The 24470-nt window shown below is 39.0% G+C and overlaps 1 protein-coding gene across 1 annotated transcript in view; it reads right to left on the bottom strand.

Annotated features, from left to right (window-relative positions):
- Positions 1-22614, bottom strand: part of pth2rb (parathyroid hormone 2 receptor b) — a 37742-nt gene extending 15128 nt beyond the window's left edge. The window contains exons 1-9 of the mRNA XM_079593307.1: positions 22273-22614; positions 21522-21624; positions 13946-14056; positions 13732-13847; positions 11326-11423; positions 6797-6980; positions 5399-5552; positions 3119-3179; positions 2841-2907 (exon numbers count right to left, since the gene is read on the bottom strand). Coding sequence (XP_079449433.1) covers positions 2841-2907; positions 3119-3179; positions 5399-5552; positions 6797-6980; positions 11326-11423; positions 13732-13847; positions 13946-14056; positions 21522-21624; positions 22273-22335 — 957 coding nt within the window. The 5' untranslated portion in view covers positions 22336-22614. The remainder of the gene's footprint in view (positions 1-2840; positions 2908-3118; positions 3180-5398; positions 5553-6796; positions 6981-11325; positions 11424-13731; positions 13848-13945; positions 14057-21521; positions 21625-22272) is intronic.
- Positions 22615-24470: the final 1856 nt, after the last annotated feature.

Genomic DNA, 24470 nt, shown 5'->3' with positions numbered 1-24470 from the left:
GATGATTTGCATAACGGTGCAACCCAATTTGATAGAGCCTAATCCTGCAGGGCTGGATGGTGAACAAAAGACTGAACAACTGACAAACTGTTATTGATAGAAGCTTGGACGAAAAGTCTGAAGATGGAACTGTACAAAACAGAAAGATGAACTGTGTCACCTTTGGACTCCATATGTGTGGCCAACGGGACCAATGGGGAATTGTAGGATTGAAAATAATCCAAGATATTTGAAATGAACAAAGACATCTGCTTTACTGTTTTTGACAACCTATTTCCATAATGACCATTTGGAGTCTGTAAAGGCACCGAGGTGCTGATCAAGGCCTGTAGGCCTAAGATGTGTGTATTTTGGAGGTATGCAATCGTCCCACCTTTGGTACAATGAGGGAAGTTGTAATTATCTGGTTGGTCAGTTTTGAATGTGTCACATTTGGGTTTTAGTCACTTGGTCAAGGAAGGGATAAAAGGAAGATTTAAATGAAAGGTATAAATATGATGAAAATGACTTAAAATTGTTGCGTTTATTTGGTTATCAGATAATGATAAAAAGGGAGAATTTGTAATGGCATTTTTAATCTTTCCTAATGATTTAACAGATTAATGCTGTATGTTCTCTGTCTGTATTCTGAGTTTCCTGGTGTAACGTTGGTTCAGCTGGAGGGGGGGTGTGAGCCCGAGAATGATCTGTGTTTTAAGTTCCCATGCTGGGGGAAGCTGTTCCTGGTTGTATAAACGGTGGGGGTGATGGTTTCCCCTTGCATTATAAAGTAGCAGGCCAAGCTCTCTTGAGGAGAAGTCCCGGTATCTGTCTGTCTCTGACTCTGGCCTGCAGCCTGGCTGCAAGGCTGGGGTCAGGGAACCATTTTCTTGCATGAATAAATTACTTTTCTTTTTAAATACAATTTGGATCTTGACGTCTCTTTGCCTGGGAATGCTGAGTTTAGTAATTGTTTTTGTCACAACACATTCTGTGACAGTTGAGCTAGAAAAATTAAGATGGCGTCTGAAAGTTGCGGCTGGTTTGAGTTTGAGAGTAATGTACATTTTGGATCAAAGTTTTCCACTTATGATGTCATTTAGCGAGAAATAGTCATTATATTCACTTAGTTTTCACCAAAGCTTGCTCTATTTTGCTGTAGATCGTTAAACCGTGACGCTGCTTTTTCGCCACTTCCTGCCATAGACTCTTATCCAACATACACTTAATCCAAAATGAGGAGTTAGATTTAAACTCCTCAAATGTCTCTTTCCCACAACCCCGAAAATGGTTATTTTGGCCTGTCCCATTACAGTAGTCTTGATATTAACTCAATCCATCAATTAAAATCTTTTGAATTTGTTTACATCTGCTAATTTCACTAGTAATATGCAGTTTTAACTAATAACTAATTTTAATGATAAAAAATAAATATATTTAGATGTTTCCAAAATTTTGAGGATTTGTTTTTTACGAATCCACAAAATGGAACATTCCTTAAAGGGGTAGTACTTCACCGCTGGCAAAATAGTCTTTCATTCAACCTTGGTTGTCTACACTGTAGACTCTACAGTAGAAAGCTGATTTTTTAAATAGAGAATCAGAGAAAAAAAGCTGTTGTCTTCCCTTTTGCCAAATAGGTAGGAAAACTTCAACACCCATAATGCACTGGGCATGTTGCCATCCAGGCCACTCCCACCAGTCTGCTATGGATACGCTTGACCAGAGTTAACGCTACACTGTGTAATTCTTTAAGTTGATTCTTAGCAAAAAAAACACTCTGTTCTTTCAAAATTATATGTGCTCATTAATGTATCATTACTTCTACCAACTAATCAAAGTATTCTCGTAAGCGTAGAATCTGCCATTTATAATATATACGGGTGAGCTACTCGAATGGCAGCAGCCATGTTGCGCCCCCATCTTGAAAATACATTAGCCAAATGGGGACATACCTGGAAATTCAAGCTTCGCCTTTTGCGGTTTTACACTCAGTGGCACCGTGACGAATGCGAGGGGGAGATTACTCGCGACTGCCGGCAGATTTTAAATAGGCTAATACGGCCACCGTAGGAGTTAAAACGCCATCAGAATGGGAGGGGCTAGAAAGTAATATTCAGTTGGTAGTCATATACAATTTCACTGCTAGATGGGAGAAAATCCTACACAGTGTAGCTTTAAATGCAGCCTTGCTTTAGTAGAAAATACTTCAAAGAATTCAAAGAGTGAATGTTACGCAGTAAACGTTTAGTTACTTTCGGTTTCCAGTGAAGGATCCAGTGTGTTTTAGCTAGCGGCTAAAGACTGCAAAGAATCAGGCAAAGAATAAAAAAAATTATATATTTTTTTAAAGCCTAATAAATGTTAAAATTGATAGCTTTCAATTATACTGTAATGCCGAAGGGCCATAATTAACGGCTAAAATGGAGATTTTTTTTTTTTGAATAGAGACACTATTAGCAGTACCACTAGTCTCAGTGATGCATAGTGTTTAAAATGATGCCATCAAAGAAATATTTAAAATATACTGTTTTTATGTTGTTATTATTTTGGTGATTCACTGTGAAACTATTACAATTTAAAAATATATTTAAAAAAATTGACAGAGTAATGTGTGTTTAAAGTAATTAGTCATTTTGTTATTGATTGATAGCACTAATATTACATTTTTATTATCAATAAATTTGTTGCGTTTATTATTTGAAAACGACAACATTGGGTAACACTTTAGAAAACTGTTCCGTCATTAATGAATAACTACACAAGAACAAATGAGTATTGCATTTGCAATATGAACATTCTAATAACTACTATTACGTAACTAACAAGAAACTCTGCTAAATGAATTAGTACCAACTCACCCCTATTGCTGTCAGTATAGGAACCTGGTATATCCATTTAATATTGCCAGCGCTCAACTCCCAACACCTTAGAGAGAAAGAGTAATATTATTTGAAATGCTATATATAAAACAGCGTGTGTGTGTGTGTGTGTGTGTGTGTGTGTGTGTGTGTGTGTGTGTGTGTGTGTGTGTGTGTGTGTGTGCGTGCGTGTGGTGTGTGTGTGTGTGTGTGTGTGAGCGTGTGTGTGAGACTTATTTACATTACCGAGAAGGCTGGATAATGTACTGAAAACTCACCTTCCATCCGCCAGCGTTGCCCTGACGACAGCCCAGGTTGATACGAAGAGAGCCGGAACACCTGCAGTCGCACAGATTAGAAAAGGACAAGATTTATCAACTTTAATGCAGCACACAAGCACAGAAGCATGCCCGACACTTGTCACAGACTCACCGGAACAACACGATTTTCAATTTGTTTTATTTTTGAACCGTTCGGATCCTACATTTCAATAGCCTCCTGAAAGTCTTCTTGACCCTCTGGATGATAAATCGAAATGAGAAGTCTGTCATTTCTGTGCTGACACAAACTCAAATACTCCCCTTACCTGCCATTGGTCAAACAAACACATAGTCCCGCCCCAAACTCACACGATTGGCTGAGCCTAAAAGGGCAAGGTTTTGCTGGTTAGATGTTTTAAAGGACAAGTTCGGTATTTTACACTCAAAGCCCTGTTTTCAGATTGTTTCTGATTAAATAAAATGGTTAAGATTGAAATTTGGACACATGCTGCTGGCCCGAGAATTTTCGGTTTCTTTGGTAGCACCCCCCACCTCCACAATGGCTGCATAGGTGCACTGGAACAATCCTTCCTAAAACGCATTAAACTTTTGTTTACAAAGACGTGAAACTCAGCGAGTGGTCAGGGGTGTTCACTGATATGCTCACACAAAAAACGCTGCAAAAGATGCTTTCCAACAGGTTTTATCGTAGTTTCTGTAATACCGTACCTCACAGCACATCCAAAACAAGAGTTGGACAAAAACTACGAAAAAAAACCTGTTGGAAAGCATCTTTTGCAGCGTTTTTTGTGTGAGCATATCAGTGAACACCCCTGACCACTCGGTGAGTTTCACGTCTTTGTAAACAAAAGTTTAATGCGTTTTAGGAAGGATTGTTCCAGTGCACCTATGCATTATATGATGTTTTATATAATAATGTATATTTTATATACATTTTATTCAATGTTTTTTTCAGCCATATTCTGACAAAAATTGATATGCTTTTTCATGCTTTAAAAAAACATTTAATAATTTGTTTTAAATATATACTTATATAAAATATTAAATATCAATTGTATTTTTAATTTTAATAATATATATAAAATTAAATAAAAGATATTATATATTTAAAATAAATAGTATAAAATATTTTTTTCTTAAAATGATTAAATCTTAAATATATGTAAATTTATATATATATATATATATATATATATATATATATATATATATATATATATATTAGGGCTGTCAAAAGATTAATCACGATTAATCACATCCAAAATAAAAGTTTGTGTTTACATAATATGTGTGTATACTGTGTAGAATTATTATGTATAAATACACACACATTCATGTATATATTTAAGGAATAATTGCATTTATATACTGTATATACATTTATATAATTTATATTATATATAAATATTGTATATATAAATATAACCAATCAATTTTTCTTAAATATATACATGATTGTGTGTGTTTTTATATATATAAATAATTATACACAGTACACACACATATATTATGTAAACACAAACTTTTATTTTGGATGCGATTAATCGTGATTAATATATATATATCCTTGTTCTTTGTTTATTGCCTCTTAATCTCTTAAACCATAGGTTATTAGCTCATTGATTTAGGATGATGTGCCTCTAAATACAGATGTATTTATTAATTATGAAAAAGCCTAAAATAAACCCCAGCAAACAAGTTTCGGCGATGTCTTTTTGATCTGATATTTTCCGGAGTGCTTGAATCGGAAAATGTTGCCCTCATTAGGTGCTTACTCTACGGCAAACACATCGATGCCAGGGACATTAATTATGCATTATTGATTATGATGACACATTAATATGTTCATAACATCAATGCGTTGCTTAAGTAATGCACATTATTGTTGACTTTAAAGTTGTTGATCCTGCGCTCTGTGTCATTGCTAATCTTTTAAAGTGGAACAAACATGTTTGGGCTTCTCTGTCATTCGGCTTTCAACAAAGTATCTAAGAACGTCAGAACCTTCCCAGAAGTATTTGCACTTCAAAGATGTCTCCTCGGCTTGCCTGGTGAGTACTATGCATCAAATATAAAGTATAAATAAATAAGGCTTTAAATAAGTGTTTGTGCCTCAAAGGACAGCAAAACTATACGACTGAGATAGAGATACAGAAGCCTCGGATGAGAATTATCATAACAAGCTGTGAAATTGGTTAGGTCACGTCTGGGTAGGGCAGAGTAAACAATGTTTAAAAACGAAATCAACCCCTGATTGATCTGAACATGTGCACTTACCCCACCCTATGAGGGTGAAACCCCAAAGATATTTGGAGTCGGAGAAGAACGCCATGAAAATGAGGCTGTGAAGGTACAGGCCCTCCACTAGGATCCAGTAGTAGTTGGTTGCCAGGAAATAAATGAAGAATAGGACTGTGATCTTGCAGCCAAACTGAAAATACAAACAACGTTGGCTTCAGCCAATCAGAAACCTGTGATCAACCAATCACAGCACAAACGCTCATTGTTATGCTGCCTTTAAGTCGTATTTACGAGATGGGTGTGTTAAAAACAACAACTATCGGCCATGCCGGAAAAATACTGGGAACAATCGTGACCACGCCGTTTTTTCAATTCTTGCCGCAAACGGACATGGTCACTATGAATTATCATTGTTAAGATGCGGTCAGATTAGCAAAATTTCTGTGAAATTTTACGGACAAAATAATTAACGATGTACAGTATGGAGCACGAAACTTTGGGGAAATATTTCGCCCTCACGCAAAATTCACTTTTTTGTGATTTCTAATAAAATGAGTGGATTTCGCCTGCGGAAATTTGCATAAAAATGGTAAATGTGGCATTTAGTCTTAATCTTGCCAACAGAACTACTGACGAAAAATTTTAGTTGATTAAATGTTTTTCGATTTCATCAACGATTTTCAAAAAACTTTTTTAATTCAAATATACTGTTGCTGAAAATATGAAAATAGTTACATAGTACAACATTAACAATGTTCTAAAACTTTTTTAGAAAAAAGTATATACTTTCATACTACTATTTTGAAAAAAGTTAAGTTAAATTTAATATGAAATAATTTATATATTATAAATTGTTTGTACAAATAGTTAGCATTTTGCATGCTGTTGATAAAAATATCAATACAATTCACCAAAAAAATGCTAATTTAGCTGCGTTTATGAGGCAACAGGCTTGTTGGACTACATTTACATTTGCCTATGAACTACATTTCCCATCTTTCCCAGTGGCTGCTCGGGAATAGTAAAAAGCAGAGATGCAGCATTAATTCAACACTTAATACATCATCTGTTCTTTATTTTGCAGCATTATTCTTGAAAGCCTCCTACATTTATGTTGGATTGAATTGGAGAAAGGAATGTGCTCATTCAATTTAAATTCACTTCGTAATTACGACTTCTGACCTAATTCTTGAAAATTCCAGAAACACTTAAAGGCAGCATCAGTCTCTAATGCAGTTTCAATAGAGTAATTTATTACAGAGCATGCATGACTGAATGGCCAAATAGCACTCAACCAACTTCAATGCAGAGACAAGTTAATTTAAGTTGTGTTAACTCAAGTTAATTAAAGTCATTGTTGCCAAAACTAGTTCAACTCATCTCAACAAAAACATAATTAAACTTGGCCTGGTTCATCAACCTTATTGCACTCACATACTGAGTCTTGTCAAGATGGGAAATGGAGACGGTGCTGATGTTGTCCATTAGCATGGTGTCGTACTCCTGTAGTACACCATTAGCGTACACCACTCTATCTTTTACAAAAATGCTGACCGCACGCAGCATGAAAGACACAAATAAATGCATGTGAATGTAGTTTCTGGTGCAGTGCAGACGCCTGGGAGACAAAAAGAGAGAAAACGTATGTTTATCACAGAAAATCTTGTCATTTTTGTCCTTTTACAAAGCCGCTAAAGGGACATGGTGGTGGCGGTCTCTCGGAAATGTTTTGCGTTCCCCCGAGAAACTATGATTTGCGCTGGCAAAATATTTGCGTTTTTCTGAGAAACTTTGGGTTCACTCGCAAAACTTTTGTGTTCTTTGCGAGCAAATGCAAAGTTTCTCGGGGACACACAAAACATTTGCGAGAGAACGCAAAAAGCATTGACAAATAATTTTTCTTCCCATCTTCCCATTTTTTTCCTTAACCATGTCCTTGTTTAGAGGCTTCGTATTTGCCCTCCTAAACCAGCATGAAGAAATGTCATTTCATAGCTATAATTTTTTTTTATCTTAAAAACACTCACTTTTTACATAATTGAACAAAATTACAGTGTGATAGGAAATTACAACTAATACAAAATCAAAATGATATTTACCTTGATTTTTTATTTGTTTTATTTACACAATGCATGTCTCACATTTCAGCTCAAGCTCTTCATTGATATGATTATAACCATATTAACGAATTAACTAACTAACTAACTAACTGTCACATGTCTGTCTTGTCTGGTGATGCACATGGGTGTTTTGTTATTTTGGGGCCATGTGCTCTTGTCATTGTCTGGTCCCTCCCCCTTGTTATCTGATTATTGGTTTAGTTGTCCCACCTGTCCTGCTCGTTACCCTCCTTGTTTGCCTCCCTATTTAGTCTTCCTGTGTTTGCTGTCCTGTGCTGGTTCGTTGTACATGTTACGTGTGTCTGTGCCTGCCCTGCCCTGCCCTGCCCTGCCCTGCCCTGCCCTGCCCTGCCCTGTCCGTGTTGGATTAAGTTCTGTTTTCCTCTGTTGGTTTGTTTGTTTCTTGTTTTATCTTTATTAAATCTTCATTTCACTCCGCATTTGAGTCCTCTTCCATTTTCCACTACCCACCGTGACAGAACGAACCAGCCACATGTGGATTCAGCGGAGCGAACTTTGTCCGGCGGAGAGGGAGAAGGGGATCTCCCTATTCAGATATTTTTCGATGTGCGCCCAGAGGAATTTGGAGAGTAATTCCTCGTCACTGGATCCGTCCAGCGTTGGGACGTCATTGGTGGTTTCGGCCAGCCTCGAGTCTTCAGGAGTCCGTCGGGGAGGACGGAGGAGGAGGAGATCTGCGCCGGCCCAGTCAGAGATCGTTCGTGTCCCGTCTGCCCAGTCAGAGACCGTGCACGTTTCGTCTGCCCAGTCAGAGATCGTTCGTGTCCCGTCTGCCCAGTCAGAGACCGTGCGTGTCCCGTCTGACCAGTCAGAGACCGTTCGTGTTCCGTCTGCCCAGTCAGAGACCGTGCACGTTCAGTCTGCCCAGTCAGAGACCGTTCACGTCCCGTCTGCCCAGTGTGAGACAGATTTAGAGATGACCATTTGTGGGGCCGCCCAGGCAATGATGGACTATTTGGAGCATCTGGCTCGGATCCCAGACATGCCAGTGTCTGCTGTTCCTGAGTCGGAGCCAGTGTCTGCTGTTCCTGAGTCGGAGCCAGTGTCTGCTGTTCCTGAGTCGGAGCCAGTGTCTGCTGTTCCTGAGTCGGAGCCAGTGTCTGCTGTTCCTGAGTCGGAGCCAGTGTCTGCTGTTCCTGAGTCGGAGCCAGTGTCTGCTGTTCCTGAGTCGGAGCCAGTGTCTGCTGTTCCTGAGTCGGAGCCAGTGTCTGCTGTTCCTGAGTCGGAGCCAGTGTCTGCTGTTCCTGAGTCGGAGCCAGTGTCTGCTGTTCCTGAGTCGGAGCCAGTGTCTGCTGTTCCTGAGTCGGAGCCAGTGTCTGCTGTTCCTGAGTCGGAGCCAGTGTCTGCTGTTCCTGAGTCGGAGCCAGTGTCTGCTGTTCCTGAGTCGGAGCCAGTGTCTGCTGTTCCTGAGTCGGAGCCAGTGTCTGCTGTTCCGATTTCGGTGGTCCGGAGACGGAGGAGGAGAAGGAGAGGAGCCTCTTCATCGGGTCGTCTGGTGGGTTCTAACCCAGAGACCAGCCCGGAGGTAACTGCCATCCCTGCCGCGCCGCCCGAGCTGCTCGCCCTGCCGGCCCCGCCCGAGCTGCTCGCCCTGCCGGCCCCGCCCGAGCTGCTCGCCCTGCCGGGACCGTCCCATTTACTCGCCCTGGTTCCTGAGCCGGTGTCTGAGCCGGTGGTGTCTGTTGCAGTTCCTGAGCCGGTGGTATCTGTTGCAGTTCCTGAGCCGGTGGTGTCTGTTGCAGTTCCTGAGCCGGTGGTGCCTGTTGCAGTTCCTGAGCCGGTGGTGCCTGTTGCAGTTCCTGAGCCGGTGGTGCCTGTTGCAGTTCCTGAGCCGGTGGTGCCTGTTGCAGTTCCTGAGCCGGTGGTGCCTGTTGCAGTTCCTGAGCCGGTGGTGCCTGTTGCAGTTCCTGAGCCGGTGGTGCCTGTTGCAGTTCCTGAGCCGGTGGTGTCTGTTGCTGTTCCTGAGCCGGCGTCTTTTGCTGTTCCTGAGCCGGTTGCTGTTGTTGTTCCTGAGCCGGTGGTGTCTGTTCCAGTTCCTGAGCCGGTGGTGTCTGTGACTGTTCCTGAGCAAGGGTCTGTTCCTGTTCCGCTTTGGTCTTCACCGCCATGGCTGCCCGAGTGGTCATCTTCACCCTGTTCGTCTCCGCCCTGGCCGCCAGATGGACTGTCATCTCCGCCCTGGCCGGCAGATGGACTGTCGTCTTCGCCGCCCTGGCCGCCCGAGGGGTCTTCACCGCCCTGGCCGCCCGAGGGGTCTTCACCGCCCTGGCCGCCCGAGGGGTCTTCACCGCCCTGGCCGCCCGAGGGGTCTTCACCGCCCTGGCCGCCTGATGAACTGTCCGCTTCGCCTGTCCCTTCCGTCCCGCCCTGGTCTGTCCCTCCCGTCCCGCCCTGGTCTGTCCCTCCCGTCCCGCCCTGGTCTGTCCCTCCCGTCCCGCCCTGGTCTGTCCCTCCCGTCCCGCCCTGGTCTGTCCCTCCCGTCCCACCCTGGTCTGTCCCTCCCGTCCCGCCCTGGTCTTATGGAGCGTCTGGTAGCCGCTCCGTAGGGAGGGGGTAATGTCACATGTCTGTCCTGTCTGGTGATGCACATGGGTGTTTTGTTATTTTGGAGCCATGTGCTCTTGTCATTGTCTGGTCCCTCCCCCTTGTTATCTGATTATTGGTTTAGTTGTCCCACCTGTCCTGCTCGTTACCCTCCTTGTTTGCCTCCCTATTTAGTCTTCCTGTGTTTGCTGTCCTGTGCTGGTTCGTTGTACATGTTACGTGTGTCTGTGCCTGTCCTGCCCTGCCCTGCCCTGCCCTGCCCTGTCCGTGTTGGATTAAGTTCTGTTTTCCTTTGTTGGTTTGTTTGTTTCTTGTTTTATCTTTATTAAATCTTCATTTCACTCCGCATTTGAGTCCTCTTCCATTTTCCACTACCCACCATGACACTAACTAACTAAAAAAAAAGAAAAAATCGAAATTGTTTGTTATGGCGGAAAAAAAACTCACAAAAGTATATATTTTTAGAAATTTATTTCAAATTTTGACACAATAAATATTGAATATTGAATATTTTATATTATCAATTGCAAAAGTTAGATTTTTATGAAGGATTTTAATGTTATAAGATTGAAAGTCAAATGTCTATAGAAATAAAAGCATCAAAGACATTTGAAAAGTAGCTAATAAACGATGGATGCATGGCTCAATTTTTAAAAGACAGTTTTGCGTTGACCTTCATATCAGTTTTTTTATCAGTTATAGTCTCACAGATTTTTGTTAATATTTTAGGTTTTTTATTTTTAGTTTATAGTTTAGTTATTTAAGTTATTTCAACTTAAAACTAAAAAATGTGAAATGCTGCCTTGGCAACTTTTTGAAAATAAGTTATATTTTATCATATTTCAGTTAATGTTTATTTTATTTCAAGTAATGAAAATGTTATGGTTTTAACTTTTACTTTTAGTAAAACAATAATAATTCATATAATATAATGTTTTGTTCAAATAATTTTTATTGTGCCTATAGCTGATAAATGTGGACTTAATAAAACCCTTCACTGGAGCCTTTCAAATTGAAAAAGCTGAGCACAAGTTGTTCAGTTATAGCAGAAACTCACTGGGGAACTCTTCAGCTAATTTAATTTCTGAAGGTCTTTAAAGAAGAAGACCTGAGATTGTCTGTATCGTCCCGCTTGAATCCCTCAACAGCAGCCACTCACACTTGTACTTGCTTGCTGTGCAACTTCATAATAAATACATGGAGTAATCAATGTTTCTTTAACTTGCCTGGTGGGACAAAAGTCTGCTTGGTATGAAAATGTGACTGAAGTTCAATTACCGAAAGTATCCAATAATGAAAATGGCGACTAGCAGTGAGCTGAAGGACACAGCGTAGCCGACTGTGTACATGATGTGCAGCCGCTCGAAAAAGTCCCTCTGGAAACACAGAAACACTCGAGCCATCAATCAACGAAACTTGATTTTTGCTAGACATCCTTAAACATTTCCTAAGACTTTTGACTTAAAGGAGTAGTTCACTTTCAAATAGAAATTTCTTGATAATTTACTCACCCCCATGTCATCCAAGATGTCCGTGTCTTTCTTTCTTCAGTCGAAAAGAAATTAAGGGTTTTGAGGAAAACATTCCAGGATTTTTCTCCATATAATGGACTTCAATTGCAACCAATGGTTTGAAGGTCCAAATGTCATGCTCAGTGCAGCTTCAAAGGTTCGACGCGAACCCAGCCGAGAAATAAGGGTCTTATCTAGCGAAGCGATCTGTCATTTTCAAAAATAATAATAATAATTATATACTTTTTAGCCACAAATGCCATCTTGTACCAGCTCTGAGATGCGCCACACGTTATGTCATCACGTTGGAAAGGTCACGCGTGACTTAGTTGGAAGTACCGACCCAGTATTTACAATTTTGGAGTAGGAAGACCGTTCAAAGTTATTGTATGTTGAATGACACATATTTATATTTGTGTCAGTTTATTGTTTAAAATGGTCCTTACGTGTGTATATCCTGGATATTTAACGATGTCACGCGTGACCTTTCCAACGTGATGACGTAATGCGTGGCGCATCTCAGAGATGGTACAAGACGGGCAGTGGTGGACAGTAACAAAGTAAATGTAATTCGTTACTGTACTTAAGTAGTTTTTTTGCGTATCTGTACTTTACTGAAGTATTTAAATTTGGGAAGACTTTTACTTTAACTCCACTACATTTCAAAGTCAAATATCTTACTTTTTACTCTATTACATTTTCAAAATCAGTCGTTCCTTTTTATATAGTGGATAAAAACTTAACTGGTCAAACGAGCCAACAATCACAATACAGCGCGCGCTTTGATTTGAACTTGCCTTGGCGGTATCTACTAAGCGCGAACCAGATTGCGACCATACGGTTGCGACACAGTGATCTCGCCGCCGCGCAGTGACATGATTCGTGTAGTCTCAATAGTTCCAAACAAATCGCGTTGCCAATGATTTTAAGTGGGGCAGAGAGCAGCAGCTATTATTGCAGCAAATATCAGTCAATATTGACGCATAATGTACATTGCGTTTTACGTTGACACTTAAATTACTTCATATAATAGCATTTTTTTTTCTGGGGAGTAGCAGAAACACTGCATTAATATGTTTTTGTGTTTAATTTTGGAGGGAAATTGGCTGCTTCCATAACGTAGAATATGTATATGTAGGCCTATATGTATATGTATGTGTGTGTGTGTGTGTGTGTGTGTGTGTGTGTGTGTGTGTGTGTGTGTGTGTGTGTGTGTGTGTATTTAATGGCGTTGTGCAGGTTTATGTGACTGTATCATAACATTAGGATGTTAATAATTATGACCATAGACGCTCAAGAAAAATATACAGTAAATACTGTAAATGTATTAAACCTTATGGAACAGTCCCCTTCCCTCCAAAATTAAATGCACAAAAAATATTTTCAATATTGGCACACCAATCTATTAATAAAATGACATTAATTAGTCATATATATATATATATATGACTAATTAATGTCATTTTATTAATAGATTGGTGTGCCAAGAGTGACATTAGAGTCTTCACGTAGACTTGAGTTAAGCAAGAGTCTTGTGACAAAAATTATAATAGGACATTATAGCCATAAAAAAATCATAGTACTTGGGTACTTAAGTACATTTGAAGGCAAATACTTTTGTACTTTTACTCAAGTGAATGTTTAAAGGCAGCACTTTTACTTTTACTTGAGTAATATTTTACCTTGAGTATCTTTACTTTAACTCAAGTACATGGAATGTGTACTTCGTCCACCACTGAAGACGGGCATTTGTGGTTAAAAAGTATGTAATTTTTTATTTTTTTAGAAAATGGCCGATCGCTAAGCTAACCTTCTAACAGTTGGTTGCAATTGAAGTCCATTACATGGAGAAAAATCCTGGAATGTTTTTTTCAAAAACCTTAATTTCTTTTCGACTGAAGAAAGAAAGACATGGACATCTTGGATGACGTAGGGGTGAGTAAATTATCAGGAAAGTTTTATTTGAAAGTGAACTAATCCTTTAATAAAACTAGTGGCATTTGTATGACATCTGTACAAGCAGCTTTATGGCTTGCAATACGACTTTGTGTTTGAAGACACAAACCTAACTACATCTCATTGGAGCATTATAATCAAAAAGTGACTCTTGAATGAATTTGAAACTTGTCAAAAAGACACCACAACCTCTTCCAGCCTGTTTAATTGGACTTACTTTGTCCTTTTCAACGCCTGGAGCCAAGAACCGCAGACAGTCTGAATAATTGACCCAAGTTCTGTTCTCCACCGATACCCATGACCCATTCATATCGCACTGACGGTATGCAAATCCTAAGAAAACGAAGACACGGAACAATTTGGCAAGATATTGTTAGATCTTGTTGAAGAAACCGGTTAAATGTTCTAAAAGACGTTTTGCTGCCATGTACCTTTGTGGTTGAAGTCGTACACATAGCCGGGACACGGGACTTTGGTTACGGTTCCTGGGGAACCTTGAGGCCAGCAAACCAATCCGTCCCATCCAGGACAACAGACCTCATCTGCGTACACAATGTGGAAACCATAATCACAATTTATAGAAATGCAATCTCACCAAACAACCACTCTAAAGTGCGTAAAGATCCATCATTTCCAGTACAACATAAGTTGCAGTTCTTTGGGTTACACTTTATATCGATAGTCCACTTTAGACATTCTACTAACTATAAGTAACTTTGCAGCAACATGTCAACTAACTGTAATTAGAGTATTAACAGACCTTCTGCTTAATATTTGCTAACACTTTATTTTGTTGGTCCCCCAACAGACATTCTACTGACTATACTGTAAGTAACTTGGCAACTACAAGTCAACTTATTCTCCTAACCCGAACCCTAACACCTAACCCTAACCTAACAGTCTACTGACAGTCTACTAATACTCTAATGAAAGTTAGTTGACATGTAGTTGAAAAGTTACAGATAGTTAGTAGAATGTCTAAAGTGGACTATCGAAGTAAAATGTAACCGTTCTTTGTTCTCAACCCCAGATTCTGCGTCCCACATCATGCGAATCTCAGACAATATCCCAACAATGTTTGCTCAGATTTGTCTGCAGTCAGAGAGAATCATTTCTCATAAACTTCTCCCGAGTAGGCTAATAATTGGACATGTTTGGCGCTATATAGTCATTGCAAACAATATCTCATGTTCCAATTCTCTGTAATCTGAAGAAATGTTAGGGGAATCTGAGACAAAGTTGATAGTGATACATACTGTGATATAATGGCAAAAAGAATTGTTCCATTGAACTGTGCTCACGAGCTGAACGCAAAAACAAACAATGCGACCAGTGAAGTCTGATTCACGAACAAATTATACTTCTGACAGGTCTTGTGCTGAATTTAGACTCCCTGCTAAATGATTCCCTCCAAATCAAGTTGGTAATCCATCAATACCCCAGCCATAGATGACATTGTGCATGGTGAAGGGAAGAAATTCATTCTGCATGTTTCATTACTCACTCAAAACTAGCCTAATATAAAACCTAATTAAAACTGTTGAGAGTCCATCGAGGAATGTCTTAAGTAATTATAGTTTCTTTAGTAACAGACGGAAAGAGGGTCAAAGTGAGACTTTCCGACAGTTATCACAACATCAATTTTCACACATTTTCAGATATGACAACAACTTACTGTACTACAAAAGATACATCATTAATAAAATATATCGTGCTGCTCTGCGTTTGAAAACAGATTGATTTCTGGAAAAGGAAGAAGAATTATTACTTTTAAGAATAGCATATTATATATTTGAGAAGTGAAATCTTTGTAACATGATTTTTTTTTTAAATGAAAGGAATAGCCTCACAGCACACACTTCATCTTTCCTCGCGGCTCATTGATTCAACGCTTTTGTCAGTCTTCAGTCTGAGTGCAAGTATTCCGTCAAACATTGATCCATCCTCCGCAGAACAGTTTGGGGAAAAGGGCAAGGTCCCAGTATGGAAGCGTCACTCCAAACTGGTCAATTCCCTGAAGGGGGAGAGGAGAGTGTCCGCGGCGCTACAAGAGCCTGATGCTATTTAGAAACTTTATTCAGAGGGAATGAATCAGCACAGTTCAATTCAACCCGGTGGTCTGGTGATAAAGGCTAAAAGAAAGAGCATTAACAGCTTTGTCTGTGCTGTAAGTAACATCTATTTGTAGACTGGGTTGAGATGTCACAGGCACCATGTCGTGTTTCAGACTTGGTCATATATATATATAATATATGTCCAAGTCTGAAGTCTGAAAGAGACATGAAGGATCCTTTGATATACTGTGCATATATATATATATATATATATATATATATATATATATATATATATATATGTGTATGTATGTGTGCATGTATGCGACATGAAGGATCCTTTGACATACTGTGCATATATATATATATATATATATATATATATATATATATATATATATATATATATATATGTGTGTGTGTGTGTGTGTGTGTGTGTGTGTGTTTGTGTGTGTCCAAGTCTGAAAGACGACATGAAGGATTTTTTTTATATACTGTGCATATATATATATATACTGTATATACACAGTATATCAAAGCCCACAGATTTTATTTAGAGTTTCAGTATTTTGAATATTCTGAGAATGCTGATAGTTGCCATGGCAAATGGAAGTTCAGCGAGGGCGCTTGGCAACTTGATGCAAATGACAAAGGCTACACTCTAATTACCACTAATTACCAATATTAGCCCATGTTGTCAAACAAAAGGAAACCTTTTTTGTTTAGCTTTCATGTTCACCATGCATTTGAAAAAAATCACAAATGTCCAAAAGGAAAATAATTGCAAACATATAGGCAAAAGTTTTATAGGTTATGCCCTAGAGATTAAACATATGTAATATCTGCAGAGGGCTTTGTAATTGGGTTAAGGATTAGTGCATTTGGAAAGATATATACGGCTTATGTGGCAGGAAAATTCCGGTCCAAGAATTTGATTGGCTGAGTGGAGTTCCAAGACGACAGAGCTGTAATAGTACAGCAGCATTGCATATTTTCACTGCTTGATATCTCTTGTCTGACTCTTTCTGCAGGCTTTATAATGGGCGCTCACCTTTCAAAGGCTGCGTCCTATAGGCTGCATATCTAGGCTGCCACATCACCAAGCGCCGTCAAAGACCGTCTCATTTTGAAGGATCCTTGGAAGTCAGCCTTCCTTTTGCGCCCTTCAATTGTATTTTTTTGAAGGATACATCAGTATCAGTATCAGTATCCCTAAAAACTCTTTTGTAGAATTTGCTGGATTTTGTTGAATGGACGGTTTCAACAGCTCGTATTGTCTGAGAAAATGGAAGTGTTTTATGGAAAAATAGGGTAACACTTTACAACAAGGTTTCATCCGTTAACATTGGTTAACTACTTTAGGTATACATGAACTAAGACTGTATTTTTATTAACTAACAATAACAAAGATTAGTAATAAATACTGTAAAAAATATCTTGCTCATTGTTAGTTCATGTTAGTTAATACATACTTATGTACTAACTTACATATAAGTACTTATTAGTTAATATTAGTTAACAAATGAAATCTTATAAGTGTTACCAAAAATAGTTATCTTAAAGATCGAAGAGTTCGTTAGAAAGTAAAAATAGACAAAGAAGCTGACAGTAATGTGTCTAAAAGCGTAATTTAGTACACATTAAATTATTGTTTATTGAACTGTTGTATAAAAGCGGTTTTAATTTTAAGGTTGTGAGTTTTCCACAACAAAGTTATTTTTCATTCTTTGCTTAGGGGTAAAACTACATTGTCACAGTTATGTTATGTTTCTCTTTCTTTAGTGTGAGGAGCAATTTACACAACACCGTTTCCAACTAAAACTTTTTATGCGTTTTAGCCTGCTTATTTACACAACAGCGTTTTGGGGTCCTAAAAACTTTCGGAGTGCAAGTTTTTGAAAACGATAGCGTTATCGCCTCCCTGAAAACGGTGATGTCATGCTTATTATGTCTTCAGTCTACGAGTAGAGTTTCGTTAGTGACATCGCCAACTACTGGCCTGGCAGCAGAATACACCGTTTTTAGTCGTTTTCGCGGATCCGCTTGAAGGGGGCCTAGTTTGAAGGGGGCCGCTTGCATTTTGGCAATTTTGACGTATGTACGCGTTTCCGTTTTTAGTACATACGGTAACATCCCGACACCACCCACACTGCTGAGAGCGGCGTTTAGATGAATTTGTAAATTTGTGCTGACGCTTTCCTTTCAACAACAAAATAAACAACAAAAATGACAGCGGTGAGAAAACAATTGTTAAGAAAGCATCTGATCATAACAATGTGGATATATTGTTCAAGTTCTTCAAGTTCAAGTTCATGTCGCTTTCGACACTTAACTTAATTTTCGACAATATAGTGGATTTCCAGTGTGTTCATGCTTTTATTTGCGGACGACCAACCTCGACAGCCTGAACAGAAGAAATTAACTGGAGATTGAGAAGATTTCCACGTCCAAGAAGGCGGAGCCTCTGAGCCACACCCATCTATTACGTAATCACCACTGACCAATGGTAGTTCGAAGGAGTTTACCAATCAGAGTGGACTTTTCTGGAAAGTTCGCTTTTGCAAGCTGTTTCAAACTACCGAAACAAACTTTGTTTTGAAGTATATCGGGGCCTTACCTACATTTTTACACAAACACATTGGCATCGTTGCATTCACTAATAGCAAAATCTAATATAATACACCATTTTTGCCTGTTGGATTTGAAAATATTCATCTGTGTCAGACATGACATGTCATGTCTCACACAGATGAATATTTTCAAATGTGTGAGATTATTGGCTGATGAGAAGATTTTGATGGATAAACTGCAGGATATGGCAACATTCAAGCTCAGATCATGTATAATCTTGTGCCGCTGAATGGAAGTGTCTACATTCACAAGAGACTCTGGCTCACAGTTCAGTGAATATTTTCTTGTTCTGCCCTTCTCTGTGATGATTCACATGCGCACAAATAATCTCTCGCATTCTTAAATCGCACCTGCCCCAGCAACCTAATACAGAATTACACGGGTAACCAGGAACCTTTGACAATCTTATGCCTGGTCCGCTAGCACATGGATGATGGTAGGACCAACACAATTAAATGAAAAAAAAAAATTGGAAGAAAAAACAAATGTGCGTCAGCTTCCGTAAACAGCAGGGTGACTCATAAGCCGCACTACACCATTAATCTGTGACATCACAAATTCCCCTCAGATTTCAGGAGCATTGTAATGGATGTGCACTAGTGCAGTGTTTTTCATCGGTTCTGTGGGCTTTTGTGTAGCTGTGGCACAGCCGAAAGCAATTGCCCTTTGAAAGTTTCAGCACATTTAATGCCTTTAAAAGACTATAAAGCTTGGTATGGTATGGTATGCTATGGTATGGTGTGAGGCCGCTGTGCATTACACTGTAAAAAATTAAAAGTGTCCTATTATGCTTGTTTATGTTGCTGTTGAAAAGGTCTGCAAAGTTACAAAGCACACAGTCACTCCTAAGGGAGTTATTCTCGATATCAGTGCGCAGTTTCTGAACTCCCTGAAATGCCTCGATTGTAGACTTGAGTTCTCTTCCAGGATGAACACGTCACAATAATCCTCATTAAAATGATTCCCACACACAAAAAATGGCTGAGGCCTGGTTGAGTTGCATTAGAAGTGTGTTGTGGACATGTCCAAGAGACGCTGTTTATTCCATCCCAAATTTAAACCACCCCTTTTCTGCCTTCCTAAGGCGTGCGAACTAAGGAAATGTGAAATAAGTTAAAATGTGTTTTAACACTATTCTTCAGCAGTACAACCACAACCTTTAGTTTTGTTCTCGCCGGGTTTTTTTTAACGACTGCTTTCTAAGCGGTTCAGTGCTACCAGGTGTTTTAAATGAGTTATACCACATCTGAAATGTGAGAGAGATATAAAATAAAGAATTACCACTGTGAAAAGTACTGCCCAAATCTTGTGAAGGTGGTCCGGGTTGATCAGCTTGTTCTTTTTGACTGTCATTATCGGACTAGGGCTCAAACTACAGTAGCGCCTCTGGATGTCATTCGATACTCGCCGCTCATGATAAGAGATTTAACATTTCCAACAAAAACAGCGTTCAGACAGAGGGTTAAGAAAAGTGCTGTAACAATGTCTATTATAAGTAAAAGAAAGAGTTTTTTGAACATTAAGTGATTGAATGATTAAATGTATTCTTGTACTTGTATATGAGAATAATCAACCCGATCTCACGGCTAATTCGGACGAATTTTACGAGGTGGCTAATTCGTACCAATTCATTACGGCCTCACTCGTACGAATTTGTACGTTTTTTGCTAAATCTTACATATTTTACGATTTGCCAAATTCGTATGAATTCGTACGAATGACGTACCCCGGACCCCGCCCCTAAACCTACCCATCGCGTGGGTTTAGACAAATCGCACAAATTCGTTTCAGTGAGGTCGTATGAATTTGTACGAATTAGCTACCTTTTAATCACTCGTACAAATTCGTACGAATTGGTCGTGAGATAGCGTTGGAATAGGACCCCTTTAAAATACGATTTTACAAGAAGACACCATTTCAATTTAATTCACATTTCATTCAATCTTATCATTTGTTTGGAAACTTACTAGCAATTTTTTTAATGACATTTGTCTCAATTGTTTAATTCTTGCTAAGGCGTGCATCCATTTTGGGATTCAAACCCACGACCTTTTGGTTACCAGTCCAGCTCTTTGAAAACATTACGTGTATTTGCATTTAGGCTGAAAAAGTGTGACCTTTATGTCATTCGCATAATTAGTTTCATTTACATGTTATAATCGAACGAGGCTAACTTGAAAAGGGACTGAAAAGCAATCGATATCCTTGAATCTGCATCAGATTGAATACAAAAACGATATCATGCATGCTTACATGAGGGGCCAGATATACGGTTATTTGATTGTGAGATAATTCAGTGTCTAAATAAAAAATCAAAGCAGAGAGACCAAAGGCATTTGGACAGGAGCAAGAGAGATCCAAGCTCAAAAACCACATGAACCAACCAAAGACCTTCTTCTGTTGAAACGGATCTTGGATCTCTCTGGCTGCAGATTTAGACAGATAAGTCCTCTAAACAGATTCAGATGTCACATTCTGTCCAATGGATTAGGCGTCAGATGTGAATTCACATGTAAAAATCTTTTAAACTAATGAACAAATGACATAAATGCGCTTTAGAATCCCTTTTATCTCAATCCTCCCATATTTGGATATGCGTAATTTGCGGGAGAGACGGGTGTTAAATGTCCCCACCACTTTTTTGCCAGGGTCGATATTGTCCCCACCACTTCTTTAAAACAATATCGCTGCACAGATGTACCTAATGCAAATGGAAGATATCCAGCTGATGTGCATTTGTGTAAAAGAAGAGGCGATCTGGCTCTGGAATGTGTTGTTTTTCGAAATGCCAATGTTATCAAAGGCGGAACGGTGTCTTTTGGCTTGTGCACAGTCTTCACACAGATGAGCGCGCCAATCTCATGCCGTCGCAGAGACTCTCTAATCGTTCCATTGAAATCAAAGTGCACACAAACGTGTCTCTCCTCTTGATATACAATCATTAATGAATATCTTTGAAAAAAAAAATATATATATACGAGGACAGATTAGAACCCGGAATCTCTGACACGCTTAACAAAAGTTCTACCAACCAGACCACGCGGGAATCCAAATGCTAACTGCAGATCTGTGTGTGAGAATAACTATCACATTAAACATGAGTTCTCAATGTACAATTGAAATTGATTTCTGGACATTGTAATGTTATTTTTTTTCTACAGTTGTTGATTCGGATAGCATCTCAAACACACTCATGTCCTACCCACAAAACAAAGTTACGCCACTGCATATTTTCATATCAGTTATGCAAATCATCTGTCCTCTCAGCTACCACCGAACATCAAAATGATGTGGAAAAAAAAGGTTCCAAGCGGAGTCTTACCAGCGGGGTTGTGTTCTGAGATGTTCTGAAGGCACTGCAATTTGAAGTCATACAGCAGGAGAACTTGTTCCTGAGCTGTTAAGCCTACATCAGGGTCCAAATGCTGCCCGGAGACAAAAACCAAGAGAAATTGATTGTCTAAGGGTTTGACTTAAGTACCTTGGATTTGATTAGACCTCCAATCAGATATGTCATGGAGTTTTAAATCCACCAACAGACCTTTAAGCTTTATACATAAATGCAAAACCTCATGAAAATCATCAGAAGACATTTTGCATGCTTGTTTGCTTGCAGTTACAATATAAATCTGTTGTCATCTGTCAACAAAATCCAATAATTCACTGCAATGTTGCATACAATTATGTCATATTTCCAGAAAAATACCATTCACATCATCTGACTTTACATATATGACTTCTCAATGTTTGTCAGGCAACAACCTAAAATGATTTATTCTGTACAATCAAAATTAACTGGTTGATTTAAGTCAAAGATATTAACTGAATTACATAATATGTTAAATTACATAGTTAAAAGTCGAGATGGAAAGGTAGCAATTAAAGATTAAAGATTCAAACTTTCACAATAAACATGATAAGAAGAAAAACATTCAGATCTAAGCTATTACATTCAACGTTGAACTATATTGTATTATATATTTTTTTAAAGGCGTTAAATTCAAATAAATCATGAAGGTGATGTGATGTGAGATGAGGGTGTATAAAAGCAACACATTGTTTGTTTATCTTACCTGTGCTTCGACTGAAGTACCAAGCAAAACTTGGACACATATCCACAGTACTATAATCCACATTATGAAAGGCTTCACAGCGTTTCAAACACTAAATATAAATTGACTATGTCCTCAGATGATGTGTTCAGTGGTTTCTCTGTGCACAAAGCCCAATGTGCGCCGATTCTGCATCTCCAGTGATTTTACCCAGCTCCATATTTGCACTGGAGAATGAACTCAGCATCTGCTGAAAGCGAAGTGAACTGAATACCACCACCCACAGCAGAAATACTCCTTCAGAAAAACAAGAGAGGATGCACCTCTGCGCAACCACTGGTGGGGTGGAACTCCCCTTGAAATGACAGTGTTAAATGTTTAAATTAATATTTTTTTACTGCATGCAGCAGTTTTTCCCCATCCTATGTGTTTAACCTATATTGAAAAAATAAAAATAAATAAAAATTAGGCTACTAAATAACTAAATAGATATTTTTAGAAAAATTAAGTTATTGAAATAGTACGTAGCCTACTACGTAAGGCTCCTTGTCGCACTACACAGTGCACACCAGCAAACATATAAGTAGATAGCCTATATCATGTTTATTACTTTTTGTTAGTCAGCCTGCGCTAAATAGACGATTGCAAACAGAACGTTCGCTAAGTTAACAGCTATAGCCACTGGAGCCCTTTAGAATTATTTAGAAGTCGTTTAGAATTATTATTGCACGCTACACAGAAAAAAACATAAGCACCTGTTTATTTGACATATTCAGAGCAATTAACAGACACCGAGTGCAACCGCTAAAGTAGCCTACATAAATTCCGTCAGGAAATGGACAAAACACAATTAGCTTCGAATGGCTTTTAATTATTATTATTTTTATCATTATAATAGGTTACATAAAAAATATATGGACAAAACTGTATTGTTTTGTTTAAAACGACGTTTTGGCGGCTAAATAAACATAGCTAGCTAAAGGCGCCAAATTTGAATTGCGCGACGCGCCCCTCAAAAGATTCCGCGAGCAAGAAATTCCTGGCAGGAATCCCGGCAAGTCGCCCCACTGAAATCTTTTAATAATAGGCTATGCAACCTGATGTAGGCTAATATACTGATAAATGGATCGGTGTTGACAGAAACCCTCGCTGCAATTACCCACGAACACAGCTGGATCGTTCCGCATTGACTTTCCCTCTCCTCCTAATCATTCGAAAACTTTATCTTTTCTTGAGAAAATAGGCTACATCGTAAAGTTTTCTATCCCGCATTTCTTCGAATTTCCTCAGACTCTGGAAATGTCAGATAACGGCGCTTTGACGCATTTCAAAAAGATCACCCGCAGAGTTCCCCGGCATGACGCTTTCATTAGATTTAGTAGACGGTTGATTCAGAGGAACGTGTGTAGGCAAGGGATGCATGCACTGGAAGGAGAGAGTTAAAGCCACAGCTGTAGAAATGCGTTTTTGCTGCGGGTGGATTGAAAAAGACACTGTTGAAGTCACTAATGCGTTTTAGAGATTAATTTCAAAGCATTTTACATAAGTCTTTGCATTTTGCCATTTTCATAGTCTTTTTTATCTGTTTTAACATGCCCTATTCTTTATATTCACATCGCTATTTGGGATGAGCCATGTCTAGTGTGGGTGTTTGTGAGCTATTTTCTGATGACTGTTCATTGGGGGAGGGGGGGGGATACACATTTAAGTAGCTAGTGTAATATATATTTAGAAAATATGCTATGCTAGTGCATTCAGTAAGAACAGCATCTCCTCTGTGTCTGTGTAGGCCATTGGAGAGACAGAGACAACATATGCAGCAATTTGAGGGCAATTTCACTTATTGGGACAATAATTTAACACTAACCACCCTGTCTAACCATCTTTATGAAACATGTTTAAATTCTCCAACCAATCAGCAAGAGATGAGGCCTAGGCTATATATACTCAGGTATGACAGTTTTCTGCATCCCACCACAACATCGTCTCCTCACACTCGCCTGGTTACCATCTTAACCAGAGATCTGGGTTCGGGCCAAAATTCAGAGATCGGAGCCCTGCCCTCGGACAATTTCTGATCATTTTTGTAACTGTAAACTTGTGTTCTCAGAACGTTAGCTAATGTTTTGGCAATGGCAAGGTTTTCTCAAAGTTATGAATAAGAGTTCTTCCAGTAACATTTACAGAATGTGTTATATGGTCTTTAATAATGTTCCTAA

Source organism: Phoxinus phoxinus, assembly GCF_949152265.1.
Source record: "Phoxinus phoxinus genome assembly, chromosome: 20".
Taxonomy (NCBI): Eukaryota; Metazoa; Chordata; class Actinopteri; order Cypriniformes; family Leuciscidae; genus Phoxinus; species Phoxinus phoxinus.
The sequence above is the reverse complement of the archived record's forward strand: the minus strand, read 5'-3'. Positions and strand labels throughout refer to the sequence as shown.